Source organism: Rissa tridactyla, unplaced genomic scaffold (assembly GCF_028500815.1).
Source record: "Rissa tridactyla isolate bRisTri1 unplaced genomic scaffold, bRisTri1.patW.cur.20221130 scaffold_737, whole genome shotgun sequence".
Classification (NCBI taxonomy): Eukaryota; Metazoa; Chordata; class Aves; order Charadriiformes; family Laridae; genus Rissa; species Rissa tridactyla.
The window spans coordinates 9860-24678 of record NW_026529953.1 but is presented as its reverse complement, the minus strand read 5'-3'; the positions used below and the strand labels follow the sequence as shown (position 1 = coordinate 24678).

General features: G+C 62.4%; 1 protein-coding gene across 1 annotated transcript; it reads right to left on the bottom strand.

The window, feature by feature from the left end:
* Nucleotides 1-1083: 1083 nt before the first annotated feature.
* Nucleotides 1084-9827, bottom strand: SGF29 (SAGA complex associated factor 29; the record flags this gene model as incomplete). The annotated part of the gene is made up of 9 exons (XM_054187788.1): nt 9668-9827; nt 9472-9547; nt 9301-9373; nt 6699-6763; nt 6458-6587; nt 4400-4550; nt 2646-2681; nt 2351-2520; nt 1084-1212 (listed from the first exon to the last, which is right to left on the bottom strand). Coding segments are annotated over exons 1-9 (905 nt in total), but the record flags the coding sequence as incomplete, so codon positions are not given.
* Between the last annotated feature and the right edge of the window lie 4992 nt (nt 9828-14819).

Sequence of the window (14819 nt, the reverse complement as noted above, 5' to 3'; positions counted from 1 at the left end):
GCCGGCCGGGGGGGCGGAGCCAGAGAGTGGCTCCGCCCCCCCGGGTGCATTTAATTACAGTTTTTAATTAATTTATTGACAATAAAGAGCCTTTTTGGTTTTTTTAGGGGAGGCCCCTCCCCCAGAGTGACATCAGCGCCGCCATTTCCTCACGCCCCTCCCCCAAGGCCCCGCCCCTTCCTCTTCAAGCCCCACCCCCTCGCCTCCACCCACCCCCCCTCAGCCGTTCAGCCCCCGCCCCCTTCATTTTAGCCCCGCCCCCTCCTGTCCCCTTCCCCATATAAAGGGGGGGGGCTTCTTTAGCCCCGCCCAGTTCTCGTTGGCCCCGCCCCCCTTTCCCCTGACCACGCCCCCTTGGTTGTTTCCCTATAATGGGCTAAGCCCCGCCCCCTCCCTCCTTGCCCCCGCCCCTTCCCCCTTTAGCTCCGCCCCCCTTGCCTCCCTATTGCCTTATATGGGGCTGAGCCCCCGCCCCCTTGCTCCTTGCCCCCCCCAGCCCCGCCCCCTCTCTCCGTGGCCCCACCCTCTTTCTCCGTGGCCCCGCCCCCCTCTTTGCCCCCCCGTGGCTCCGCCCCCTTGCCTCCCTATTGGCTTATATAGTGCTGAGCCCCGCCCCCTTGCTCCCTTACCCCCCCCTCCCCTGGCCCCGCCCCCTCCATCTTTGCCCCCCCCTTCTCCGTGGCCCCGCCCCCTCTTTGTCCCCCCTCTCTCCATGGCCACGCCCTTTCTCCTTGGCCCCGCCCCACCTTTACCCCCCGTGGCCCCGCCCCCTCTCCGTGGCCCCGCCCTCTTGCTCCTTGGCCCCGCCCCCTCCATCTTTGCCCCGCCCTTTCTCTTTGGCCCCGCCCCATCTTTGCCCCTCCCCTCCCGTGGCCCTGCCCCCTCTCCTCTGGCCCCACCCTCTTCCTCCTTGGCCCCGCCCCCTCTTCCCCCAGCTCTCCTTGGCCCCGCCCCCTTTCTCCTTGGCCCCGCACCCCTCCCCTGGCCCCGCCCTCTTCCTCCTTCGCCCCACCCCCTCTATCTTTGCCCCCCTTCCTCCGTGGCCCCGCCCCCTCTCCTTGGCCCCGCCCCCTCCATCTTTGCCCCCCTCCCCCCCCCCGCTCACTTCTTCTTGCTCTCCCGACAGGCCACCACGTAGCGCTGGGCCACGTTGAGGGGGGGCGAGTAGCCGTCGGCGTAGGACGTGTCCTCGAACAGCACCGAGTAGTCGTCCTGCGGCTGGGGGGGGCACGGGGGGTACTGGGGGGCACTGGGAGCCGCTGGGGGGGGCACTGGGGGGCACTGGGAGCCGCTTGAGGGGGACTGGGGGGGGACTGGGACTCACTGGGGGGGCACGGGGACCAACTGCGGGGGGGACTGAGAGCCACTGGGACCCACTGGGGGGACTGGGACCTGCTGGGGGGGGGACTGGGGGGGACTGGGACCAACGGGGGGGACAGTGGGAGCCACTGGGGGGGCACTGGGAGCCACTGGGGGGGGACTAGGACCAACTCGGGGGGGGGACTAAGAGCCACTGGGACCCACTGGGGGGGGGGATCTGGGGGGCACTGAGCACAAGGGGGGGGAGGCACTAGAACCAACTGTGGGGGGCACTGGGACCAACTGGGGGGGCGGACTGGGGGGCTCGCACTCACCCGCTGGGGGGGGGGGGGGTGAGGGGGGGACGAGGGGGGGTCGTGGGGGGGGGTCACACTCACCCGCTGTGGGGGAAGGGTGGGGTTCGGGGGGGTCGGAAACATCCACTGTGGGGGGGAAGGGGGGGGTGGGGGGGGGGGGTCGGAATCACCCACTGGGGGGGGGGTTCCGGGGGGGTCACACTCACCCGCTGGAGGGGGGGGGGAAGGGGGGGTGAGGGGGGGTCGTGGGGGGGTCACACTCACCTGCAGGGGGAGGGGGTTTTGGGGGGGGTCAGAATCACCCACTGGGGGGGGGGTAAGGGGGGGTGAGGGAGGGTCGTGGGGGGGTCGCACTCACCCGCTGGGGGGGGGGGGGGTCAGAATCACCCACTGGGGGGGGAGGGGGGGTTCCGGGGGGGTCACACTCATCCGCTGGAGGGGGGGAAGGGGGGGGGTGAGGGGGTGTTGTGGGGGGGTCACACTCACCCGCTGGGGGGGGGGGGGGGGGGTCAGAATCACCCACTGGGGGTGGGATAAGGGGGGTGAGGGGGGGTGGGGGGGTCGCGGGGGGGCGGCACTCACCCGCTGGGGGGGGGGTTAAGGGGGGTCACGGGGGGGTGAGGGGGGTGGGGGGGGGTCGCGGGGGGGGGGGTACTCACCCGCTGGGGGAGGGGAAGGGGGGGTTTGGGGGGGGTTCGGGGGGGGGGGGTGGGGGGGTCGCGGGGGGGGGGCACTCACCCGCTGGGGGGGGGGGCGTGGATGAGGGCGCGGTTAGAAGCAGGTGGTTTGGGGGTAAAGGGCCAAAACCAGCTGGTCTTTGGTGAAAAGGGCCTCGGGGTCGGTCTCGGGGTTGGTTTTCCACTGGGGGAGGGGGATGATGCGGCGCCGGCTCAGCGTGTGCCGCCTGGGGGGGGGAGGGGGGGGGCACAAAAAAAGGGCGGGGGGGGTGTCACTGCAAAGAGACACCCCCCCACGCACACACACTGCCACGTTTTGGGGGGGGTTTTGGGGGGTTTTGGGGTCACTTACTCTTTGCCTTCTTCGTCGATGTCGTCCACTTCGTACCTGGGGGGGGGGGGAAAAGATGAAACCGGGGGGGGGGGGAAGGGGGGGGGGGGGCACAAAATTGGGGGGGTTGGGGGGAAAATGGGGGTTTGGGGTGGGAAGACATAAAAAAAAAGGAAGGTTTGGGGGGAAAAATGGGGGGGAAAGCCCAAAATTAAGGGGGGGAAAAGGGGGGGACGGGGACATGAAACTGGGGGGGGGCAAATTGGGGGGGAAATATGAAATCGGGGGGGGGGGCACAGAATCGGGGGGTTGGGGGGGGGAAGGAGTTAAAAAAAGGGGGATTTGGGGGAAAAAGCCCAAAATTAGGGCGGAAAAAATGGGGGGGGGGGACATGAAATTGGGGGGGCTGGGGGGGGCCAAAATGGGGGGGACCCCAAAATTGAGAGGGAAAATATGAAGTTGGGGGGGGGGGAATGGGGGGAGCACAAAATTAGGGGGTGGGGGGGGAAGGGGTTAAAAAAAAGGGGGGTTTGGGGGGGGAAAAACCCAAAATTGGGGGGGAAAAATGGGGGGTTGGGGGGGGGGGGGAAGCGATAAAAAAAAAAGGAGGGTTTGGGGGGAAAAATGGGGGGAAAAGCCCAAAATTAAGGGAGGAAAAAGGGGGGGGACGGAGACATGAAACTGGGGGGGGGCCAAAATGGGGGGGACCCCAAAATTGGGGGGGGAAATATGAAGTTGAGGGGGGTGGGGGCACAAAATTAGGGGGTTGGGGGGGAAGGAATAAAAAAAAAAAAGGGGGGTTTGGGGGGAAAAACCCAAAATTGGGGGGGAAAAATGGGGGGGGGGCACAAAATTGGGGTGTTGTGGGGGGAAAGGGGTAAAAAAAAAGGGGGGTTTGGGGGGAAAAATGGGGGGGGAAGCCCAAAATTGGGGGGTTGGGGGGGGGATGTGAAAACTGGGGGGGGGGGGGGGGAACACAAACGGGGGGGGGCAAAAAAAGGGGCGTTTTGGGGCAGAAAGATGGGGGGGGAACCCCAAAACTGGGGAGTTTTGGGGGGGGGATATGAAATTGGGGAGCTTGGGGGGGGGTAAAAATGAGGGGGGACCCCAAAATTGGGGGGGGAGAGATAAAATTGGGGGGGGGGGGGGAAGGGGCAAAAAAAAGGGGGGGGTTGGGGGGAAGAGGCCAAAATTGGGAGGTTTTGGGGGGGAAACGCGAAATTTGGGGGGGGGGGGGGGGAGGGGGGGAAGCCCAAAAATGGGGGGGGGAAAACGCTGAAATTGGGGGGGGGGGGACACACACATGAATTTGGGGGGGTGGGGGGGTATTTCCGGGTCTCTTTTGGGGGGATCTGGGGGGATTTGGGGGCCGGGGGGGGGAATATTTTGGGTCATTTTTAGCTTATTTTGGGGCCCAGAGCACTATTCCAAAGCGTATTTTGGGGCGATTTACATGGGTTTTTTTTGTGGGGGGGGGGGGGGGAGGGGGGGTGTGTGTTTTCAGCCACTTTTGAGGCACGAGGGGAATTTTGGGGTGGGGGAGGTATTTCCGGGCACGTTTTGGGGTGATTTGAGGGGATTTTGGAGTAATTTCGTGCCTTTCCGGGCCCCAGGGAGGTGCCTCAGGGTGTATTTTGGGGCACAAGGGGGTGATTTCGGGGCACTTTGGGAGGGTTTTGGAGCCGTTTTGGGGGGGATTTGGGGGCACAGGGGGATTTGGGGGTGCTGGAGGGGGGTGGATTTTGGGGTGAATAAAGGGGTTTTTGGGGTCTCACTTGTTGGCGGCGTGGCTGTAGCTGACGACCTCGGCCAGGATCCATTGCTCGTCCCCTTCCAGCGCCTTCACCCGAGCGGCCACTTTGTCCCCCGGGTCGGGCCACGTAGTCGCCGGCCGCTGGCACCCCGCCCCCGCAGAGGGGGGGGGGGGGTCTGGGGGGGGCGGGAGCACCCCCCCAAATCAGGGGGGACCCCAAAATCCACCCCCCCGTGCCCCAAACCCCCCCATCTCCCTGCCTCAAAATGGCCGCCCCCGGGGGACAAAATGGCCCGCCCCGGGGGGGACGACGACCCCCCCAAAACCCACCCTGAGACCCGCCTCCCCCCCCCCCCCAAAAAAAACCTTCTTTCACCCCAAAACCCCCCCCGTTTCACCCCATTTCCCTCCCCCGAGAGGGGGGTGGGAAGCCCCAAATGCCGTGGGGAACCCCAAAACAGCCCCGTTTTACCCCAAAACTCCCCTTTATCCCCCCGATCCCGCCAAAACTCCTGTGAGATCCCCCCCCCCAAAACCCTCGATTTCACCTCAAAACCCCCAAATTTCGCCCCCTAAAACCCCCCCAGTTTTGCCCCATTTCCCCTCCACAAAGGGCTGGAAAACCCCAAGTTTCTCCAAGGACGACAAAGTCGCCCATTTTCACCCCAAAATCCCCCTCAGACCCCCCAAAACTTCCTTTATCCCACAAATCCCCCCCAAAACCCCAATTTCACCTCAAAACCTTCTAATGTCAGCCCTAAAAAAACCCAATTTCGCCCCATTTCCCCTCCCCAAGCAGCTAGAAACCCCCAAATTTATCAAGAAACCCCCAAATCACCCGTTTTTACCCCAAAATCCCCCTCAGACCCCCAGAAACTCCCTTTGATCCCACCAAAACCCCTGTGAGATGCCCCCCAAAACCCCAATTTCACCCCAAAACCCACCAATTTCACCCCTAAAAAAACCCAATTTTGCCCCATTTCCCCTCCCCGAGGGGCTGCAAATGCCCAAATTTCTCGAGAAACCCCAAAATCGCTCTTTCACCCCAAAATTCCCCTCAGACCCCCAAAAGCTTCCATTATACCCTGGATCCTGCCAAAACCCCTGTGAGATGCCCCCAAAACCCCCAATTTCGCCTCAAAAAAAAAACAATTCCACCCCTAAAAAAACCAAATTTTGCCCCATTTCCCCTCCCCGAGGGGCTGCAAATGCCCAAGTTTCTCGAGGAACCCCAAAATCGCCTGTTTTCACCTCAAAATTCCCCTCAGACCCCCAAAACCTCCCTTTGATCCCACCAAAACCCCTGTGAGATGCCCCCGAAAACCCCCAATTTCACCTCAAAAAAAACCAATTCCACCCCTAAAAAAACCCCGATTTCGCCCCCGTTTCCCCCTCCCCGAGGGGCTGCAAACCTCCAAGTTTCTCAGGAACCCCAAAATTGCCCATTTTCACCCCAAAACGTCCCTCAGACCCCCAAAACCTTCCCTTATACCCTAGATCCCACCAAAACCCCTGTGAGATCCCCCCAAAACCCCCAATTTCACCTCAAAAAAACCTAATTCCACCCCTAAAAAAACCCGATTTCGCCCCATTTCCCCTCCCCGAGGGGCTGTAAACGCCGAAGTTTCTCGAGGAACCCCAAAATTGCCCATTTTCACCCCAAAACATCCCTCAGACCCCCAAAACCTTCCCTTATACCCTAGATCCCACCAAAACCCCTGTGAGATCCCCCCAAAACCCCCAATTTCACCTCAAAAAAACCTAATTCCACCCCTAAAAAAACCTGATTTCGCCCCATTTCCCCTCCCCGAGGGGCTGTAAACGCCCAAGTTTCTCGAGGAACCCCAAAATCGCCCGTTTTTACCCCAAAATCCCCCTCAGACCCCCAGAAACTCCCTTTGATCCCACCAAAACCCCCGTGAGATGCCCCCGAAAACCCCCAATTTCACCTCAAAAAATCCCAATTCCACCCCCTAAAAAAACCCGATTTTGCCCCGTTTCCCCTCCCCGAGGGGCTGCAACCCCCAAGTTTCTCGAGGAACCCCAAAATCGCCCGTTTTCCCCCCCAAAAAGGCCTCACTTCTCGCCGGGTTTGCCGATCCAGAGGGGCAGCGTCATGGCCGACTGCTGGAGCAGCGTCATCAGCACCCCCCGGCGCATCGTCTTCCGCGGCGGCTCCGCTTCGCTGTAAATCCCCGCGATTTTGGCCGCTAACAAAAACGTAAAGTTTCAGGAAGGGCCCCCCCCCGTCCCAGAGGGGCCACCCCCGCTTCGTTTTGGGGTTAAACCCCCCAGTTTTGGGGGTGGGGGGGGGCCGGTACCGATGCGACGTTCCTCCAGGAGGGACTTGATCTCGGCGATTTTGTCCAGCGCTTTACGCAAAATGCTGCGAAAAATAGCAAAATTGGTTAAAAACGGAGAGTTTGGAGGTCAAAAGGGGAGTTTGGGGTGAAAACGGGGGGTTTGGGGGGGAGGAAATGTTTTTTTTTAGGGGGGAAACGGGGGTTTTGGGGGGAAATAAATGAGGTTTTCCCTGCGTTAAAAATGGGGTTCAAGAGGCAAAATGGGGATTTTGGGGTGAAAAAGGTGGATTTTGGGGCTAATTTATGGGGAGCTTTGTATTAAAAGAGGGGTTTTTGGGGGGGAAAAAGGGAAATTTTGTAACTCGCAAATCAACCTTTTGGGGTCAAAAAGGTGTTTGGGAGGGTAAAAAGGGGGTTTGGGATTAATAAACGGGATTTTGTGTTAAAATGCGGATTTGGGGAGAAAAAGCGGGATTTTAGCAAAAAACGGAACACTTTTTAAATTGTAAATGGGAATTTTTTGCTAAAAAACGGGGATTTGGGGGTGGAATGAGGATTTTGTGGTGGAAAAATGAGGTTTTCGGAACTAATAAAAGAGCTTTTTTATTAAAAAGGCAATTTTAGGGGGGAAAGGCGGATTTTGGGGGGAAGAAGGGGGATTTTGGGGCGAAAAAGGGGGATTTGAGGGCGAAAAAGGGAGATTTGGAAGCTGGAAATGGCGATTTGGGGACAAAAATGGAGACTTTTGGCAGGGAAAGGGGGACCTGGGGGGATTAAAAAAAACAGCGATTTGGACAAAAATTTGAATTTGTCAACAAAAAAAATGACAATTTTGCACGAAAGATGAAAATTTGGGAAGTAAAAATGGGATTTTGGGGGTGAAAGTGAGATTTGGGGGTTCTTAAGGAGGCGTCTGGGGGGAAAGTGGGGTTTTGGGGGTGAAAAAGGGGGGATTTATGGCAAAAAAGGGGGAGACTTGGGGCAATAAACACGTTTTTTCCCCTCAAAAACCAACGCTTTAATAAAAAAAAAATCAATTATTAAAAACAAGAATTTCAAATCAAAACGTAGAAATTTTGCCTTAAAATTAAATATTTGAAGGCAAAAATTAGAACCTTGGGGCTAAAAATGGGGATTTAGGTGGAAAAAGGGCGATTCGGGAGAGAAAGAAGGGGGTTTTGGGGTTAAAAATGGGGATTTAGGCATAGAAATTAATTAATAAAACCCAAATTTCCCTCAAAAACAGGAAAATAAATAAAAAATCAGGTTAAAAATCAGAACTTGGGATCAAGACGGGCGGGTTCGGGGTTAAAATTGGAAATTTGAGATTAAAAATAAACATTTGTGAAGCACCAAACGTAAATTTTGCATCAAAATGGGAAAACTCAATGTTAAAAATTAAAGGTTTTAGTTAAAAAAGGAAAATGAGAATTAAAAAGGGGCGTTTGGATACTAAAAAACAAGGAGTTTTGAAGAAAAACGGACATTTAAAAGGGGGACACGGGGATTTTGGGGGGGGGAAATGGGGATTTGGGGATCAAAAACGGGGATTCAGGACTAAAAAGAAAGTTTTAGAGCTTAAAAAGATGGAATTTTGGTTAAAAAGGGGATCTGGGGTGGGAAATGGGGAATTTACGGGGAAAAAAAGCAAATTTGGGTCACAACAAGGGGATTACGGGCCACAATAAGATCATTTTAGGTGACAAAAAAGCTATTTTGGGGCACAGAAACACAATTTTGTGCTAAAAAAGGGGCATTTTGGGTCACAAAAAGGCGATTTTGGGCTACAAAAGGGCAATTTTGGGCCACAGGAGTGGCATTTGGGGCCAACAAAAGGGCAATTTTGGGCTACAAAACAGAGATTTTGGGCCACCACAGCAGCGTTTGGGGCAACAGAAGGGCGATTTTGGGCTACAAAAGGGGCATTTTGGGTCACACAAGGGGTATTTGGGGCCACAAAAGGGTGATTTTGGCTACAAAAGGCACATTTTGGGCCACAAAAGTGCAATTTCGGGCCACAACAGCAGCGTTTGGGGCAATGGAAGGGCAATTTTGGGCTACAGAAGCGGCATTTTGGGTCACAAAAGGGTGGTTTTGAGCCACAATGGACATTTGGGGCCACAGAAGGGCGATTCTGGGCCACAAAAGGGGCATTTAGGGCCACAACACGAGCATTTTGGGTCACCAAAAGGAGATTCTGGGCTACAAAAAGGGCATTTTGGGTCACAGAAGCGGCATTTGGGGCCACAAAAGGGTGATTTTGGCTACAAGCGGTGCATTTTGGGCCCCAAAGGGGCAGTTTTGAGCTACAAAAGGGCTATTTTAGGCCACCAAAGGAGCATTTTCGGTCACCAAAAGGAGATTCTGAGCTACAAAAGGGCCATTTTGGGCCACAACAGGGGTGATTTTGGGCCACAACAGTGGCATTTGGGCCACAGAAAGGCGATTCTGGGCTACAAAGGGGCGATTTTGGGCCACAAAAGGCATTTTGGCTCACAGAAAGGGTATTCGGGGCCACAGAAGGGCGAGTCTGGACTACAAAGGGGGCATTTTGGGTCACCGAAGGGCGCTTTTGGGCTATGAAACGGGCATTTTGGGTCACAGAAGATGAAAAGCCTACTTGCACTCGGCCTCAGCGTCGGCCTTGGCGGTGGTGTAGAGCCCCCGCAGCTTGGTCCGGTAATAGGGGGAGACTGGGGGGGAGATGGGGGGGGTGAGGAGGGGACCGGGGGGGGTCCCCCACATCCCCCCAACCCCCCCCCCCCCCACGGTGTGTCCCGGCCCCCCTCACTCTTGTTCTCCGTCTGCATCCGCTCGTGGGTTTTTTGGATGTTGACCAGGTTGTGCTCGCTGCGGGAGCGCTCCTCCTGAGGGGAAACGGCGGTGAGGGGAGGGGGGGGGGGGGGTGGAGAACGCCCACAAACACGCACAAACACGCACCGAGGGGGTCTTTAGGGGCTTCCCCCCCCACACCTCAACCCCGCTACCTGCGTCTGTTTGATGAGCTGGTGCAGCTCCCCCAGCAGCTCCGCGATGCGGGAGTCGGCGGAGACCAGCGCCATGGCGGCCTGAGGCGACGCGGGGGGGGGCTGAGGGGAAGCGGGGGGGGCACAAATGGCGGCCTGAGGGGAGAAAATGGAGAGGGGGGGACAAACGGCCTGAGGGGAAAGGGGGAGGAGGGAAATGGCGGCCTGAGGGGGGCGAAGGGGGGGGCGAGAAATGGCGGGCGGAGGGGAGAAGGGGGAGGGGGACAAAATGGCGGCCTGAGGGGGGAAAGAGGGGGGTCACAAAATGGCGGCGGGTCCCCCCGCGCATGCGCCGGTGGGGGTCACGTGAGGGGAGGCGACGGTGTCACGTGACGGTGCGGGGGTCACGTGGGGGCGCGGGGCGGTCACGTGGGGGCGCGGTCACGTGACCTGTCAGCCATGGCGGAGGAGGAGCCGCTGCTGCCGGGTGAGACCCGGGACCGGCCCCGGCCCCACAACCGGCCCCTGCCCCACAGCCTGCCCCCCACAAAACCGGCCCCTGACCCACAGCCTGCCCCACAGCCTGCCCCACAACCGGCCCCTGCCCCACAACCGGCCCCACAACCGGCCCCTGACCCATAGCCTGCCCCACAACCGGCCCCTGACCCACAACCGGCCCCTGCCCCACAACCGGCCCCACAACCGGCCCCTGCCCCACAGCCTGCCCCACAACCGGCCCCTGACCCATAACCGGCCCCACAACCGGCCCCTGCCCCACAGCCTGCCCCACAACCGGCCTCTGCCCCACAACCGGCCCCACAACCGGCCCCATAGCCTGCCCCACAACCGGCCCCTGCCCCACAGCCTGCCCCACAACCGGCCCCTGACCCATAGCCTGCCCCACAGCCTGCCCCACAGCCAGCCTCTGCCCCACAACCGGCCCCACAACCGGCCCCACAACCGGCCCCTGCCCCACAGCCTGCCCCCACAACCGGCCCCTGCCCCATAGCCTGCCCCACAGCCTACCCCACAACCGGCCCCTGCCCCACAACTGGCCCCACAACCGGCCCCACAACCAGCCCCTGCCCCATAACCTGCCCCACAACCAGCCCCTGACCCATAGCCTGCCCCATAGCCTGTCCCACAACCGGCCCCTGCCCCACAACCGGCCCCTGACCCATAACCGGCCCCACAACCGGCCCCTGCCCCACAGCCTGCCCCACAACCGGCCCCTGACCCATAACCGGCCCCACAACCGGCCCCTGCCCCACAGCCTGCCCCACAACCGGCCTCTGCCCCACAACCGGCCCCACAACCGGCCCCATAGCCTGCCCCACAACCGGCCCCTGCCCCACAGCCTGCCCCACAACCGGCCCCTGACCCATAGCCTGCCCCACAGCCTGCCCCACAGCCGGCCTCTGCCCCACAAACCGGCCCCCACAACCGGCCCCTGCCCCACAGCCTGCCCCACAACCGGCCCCTGACCCATAACCGGCCCCACAACCGGCCCCCTGCCCCACAGCCTGCCCCACAACCGGCCTCTGCCCCACAACCGGCCCCACAACCGGCCCCACAGCCTGCCCCACAACCGGCCCCTGCCCCATAGCCTGCCCCACAGCCTACCCCACAACCGGCCCCTGCCCCACAACTGGCCCCACAACCGGCCCCACAACCAGCCCCTGCCCCATAACCTGCCCCACAACCAGCCCCTGACCCATAGCCTGCCCCATAGCCTGCCCCACAACCGGCCCCTGCCCCACAACCGGCCCCACAACTGGCCCCTGCCCCATAGCCTGCCCCACAACCGGCCCCTGACCCATAACCTGCCCCATAACCTGCCCCACAACCAGCCCCACAACCGGCCCCTGCCCCACAGCCTACCCCACAACCGGCCCCTCCCCCACAGCCTGCCCCACAACCGGCCCCTGATCCATAGCCTGCCCCACAACCGGCCCCTGTCCCACAACCGGCCCCACAACCGGCCCCTGCCCCATAACCTGCCCCACAACCGGCCCCACAACCGGCCCCTGCCCCATAGCCTACCCCACAACCAACCCCTGACCCATAACCTGCCCCACAACCAGCCCCTGACCCATAGCCTGCCCCACAGCCTGCCCCACAACCGGCCCGTGCTCTATAACCTGCTCCATAACTGGCCCCTGCCCCATAACCTGCCCCACAACTGGCCCCTGACCCATAACCTGCCCCACACTTCCCCCCCTTGCCCCACACCCAGCCCCACAGTTCCCCCCCCCGCCCCACACCCCGCCCCACTGACCCTCTCCCCACAGACGCGCCCCCCCCCGGCCCCGCTGCCGGCCGAGCGCTGGAGGGACGGAGCCGCCTTTTGGTGAGTCCTCCCCGCCCCACACGTCCCCGCCCCACACGTCCCGCCCCACACGTCCCGCCCCACATCTCCTGCCCCCACGGCGTCTCCCCACAGGCTGCTGGGGCTCTGCAACAACCTGCCCTACGTGGTGATGCTCAGCGCCGCCCGCGACCTCCTGCAGCCCCCCCACGGCGCGGCCGGGGCAGGTGGGGGCGCCCCACACGTCCCCCCAGCCCCACACGTCCCCCCTGCCCCATACATCCACCCCCTGCCCCACACATCCCCCCCTCTGACCCACACGTGCCCCCCTGCCCCACACATCTACCTCCTGTCCCACACATCCCAGCCTCTGCCCCACACGTCCCTCTCTGCCCCACACGTCCCTCCCAGCCCCAGACATCCACCCCCTGCCCCACACGTCCCCCCTGCCCCACACATCTACCTCCTGTCCCACACATCCACCCCCTGCTCCACACGTCCCCCTCCAGCCCCACACATCCCCCCCCTGACCCACACATCCCCCCCCTCTGCCCCACACGTCCCCCCCAGCCCCATACATCCACCCCCTGCCCCACACATCCCCCCCTCTGACCCACACATGCCCCCCTGCCCCACACATCCCCCTCTGACGCACACGTCCCCCCCTGCCCCACAGATCCCCCCCCCCGCCCCACACATCCCCCCTGCCCCACACATCCCCCCCAGCCCCCAGACATCCACCCCCTGCCCCACACATCCCCCCTCTGACCCACACGTGCCCCCCTGCCCCACACATCTACCTCCTGTCCCACACATCCCACCCTCTGCCCCACATGTTAGCCCTGCCCCACACATCCCTCTCTGCCCCACACGTCCCTCTCTGCCCCACACGTCCCTCCCAGCCCCAGACATCCACCCCCTGCCCCACACGTCCCCCCTGCCCCACACATCTACCTCCTGTCCCACACATCCACCCCCTGCTCCACACGTCCCCTCCAGCCCCACACATCCACCCCCTGCCCCACACATCCCCCCCTCTGACCCACACGTCCCCCCCAGCCCCATACATCCACCCCCTGCCCCACACATCCCCCCCTCTGACCCACACGTGCCCCCCTGCCCCACACATCCCCCTCTGACGCACACGTCCCCCCTGCCCCACAGATCCCCCCCCCGCCCCACACATCCCCCCTGCCCCACACATCCCCCCCAGCCCCATACATCCACCCCCTGCCCCACACATCCCCCCCTCTGACCCACACGTGCCCCCCTGCCCCACACATCTACCTCCTGTCCCACACATCCCACCCTCTGCCCCACATGTTAGCCCTGCCCCACACGTCCCTCTCTGCCCCACACGTCCCTCCCAGCCCCATACATCCACCCCCTGCCCTACACATCCTCCCCTGCCCCACACATCCCCCTCTGACCCACACGTCCCCCCTGCCCCACACATCCCCCCCTCCTGCCCCACAGATCCCCCCCTCTGCCCCACACATCCCCCCTGCCCCACACGTCTCCCTGTGCCCCACACATCGTCCCCTGGCCCACACATCCCCCTCTGACCCACATGTTCCCCCTGCCCCACACATCCCGCCCTCTGACCCACACGTCTCCTCTGCCCCACACATCCACCTCCTGCCCCACACATCGCACCCTCTGCCCCACATGTTAGCCCTGCCCCACACGTTCCCCTCTGCCCCACACATCTCTCTGCCCCACACGTCCCCCCCAGCCCCATACATCCGCCTCTCTGCCCTACACGTTCCCCCTGCCCCACACATCCCCCTCTGACCCACATGTCCCTCCTGCCCCACGGATCCCCCCCTCTGCCCCACACATCTCCCCCCCTGCCCCACATGTCCCCCCTGCTCCACACGTTCCCCCTCTGCCCCACACGTTCCCCCTCTGCCCCACGTCCCCCCTGCCCCACACGTTCCCCCTCTGCCCCACGTCCCCCCTGCCCCACACATTCCTCTCTGCCCCCCGCGTCCCCCAGCCCCACATGTCCCTCGGGGGGCTGCCCCACCCCCTGCCCCACCCCCTGCCCTCAGCCCCATAACCAGCCCCCAGCCCCACAACCGGCCCCTTCCCCCCCTCCCCCATTGCCCCACGTCTCTGCCCCACACCTGCCCCACGTCTCTGCCCCACGTCTCTGCCCCACGTCTCTGCCCCACACCTGCCCCACACCTGCCCCACGTCTCTGCCCCACAGCCCCCCGGGAGCAACGGCTCCGCCTTCGACTGCAACCCCCAATCGACCGGGGTGAGGGGCGGGGCTGGGGCGGGGCCGGGGCGGGGCCAAAGGGGGGTGGGGGTTGGGTGGGGGCGGGGCCTAAAGGGCTGGGGGTTGGAGTGGGGGAGGGGCCAGAAGGGGGCGGGGCTAAAGGGGGTGGGGTTTGGGGCGGGGGCGGGGCCAAAGGGGGGAAGGGCCACGGGGTGGGGGCGGGGCTTGAGGGGGTGGGGGCGGGGCTAAAGGAGGTGGGGGAGGGGCTAAAGGAGGTGGGGGAGGGGCTAAAGGAGGTGGGGGCGGGGCTAAAGGAGGTGGGGAGGGGCTAAAGGAGGTGGGGGCGGGGCTAAAGGGGTGGGGGCGGGGCTAAAGGAGGTGGGGAGGGGCTAAAGGAGGTGGGGGAGGGGCTAAAGGAGGTGGGGGCGGGGCTAAAGGAGGTGGGGAGGGGCTAAAGGGGTGGGGGAGGGGCTAAAGGAGGTGGGGGCGGGGCTAAAGGAGGTGGGGAGGGGCTAAAGGAGGTGGGGGCGGGGCTAAAGGAGGTGGGGAGGGGCTAAAGGGGTGGGGGCGGGGCTAAAGGAGGTGGGGAGGGGCTAAAGGAGGTGGGGGAGGGGCTAAAGGAGGTGGGGGCGGGGCTAA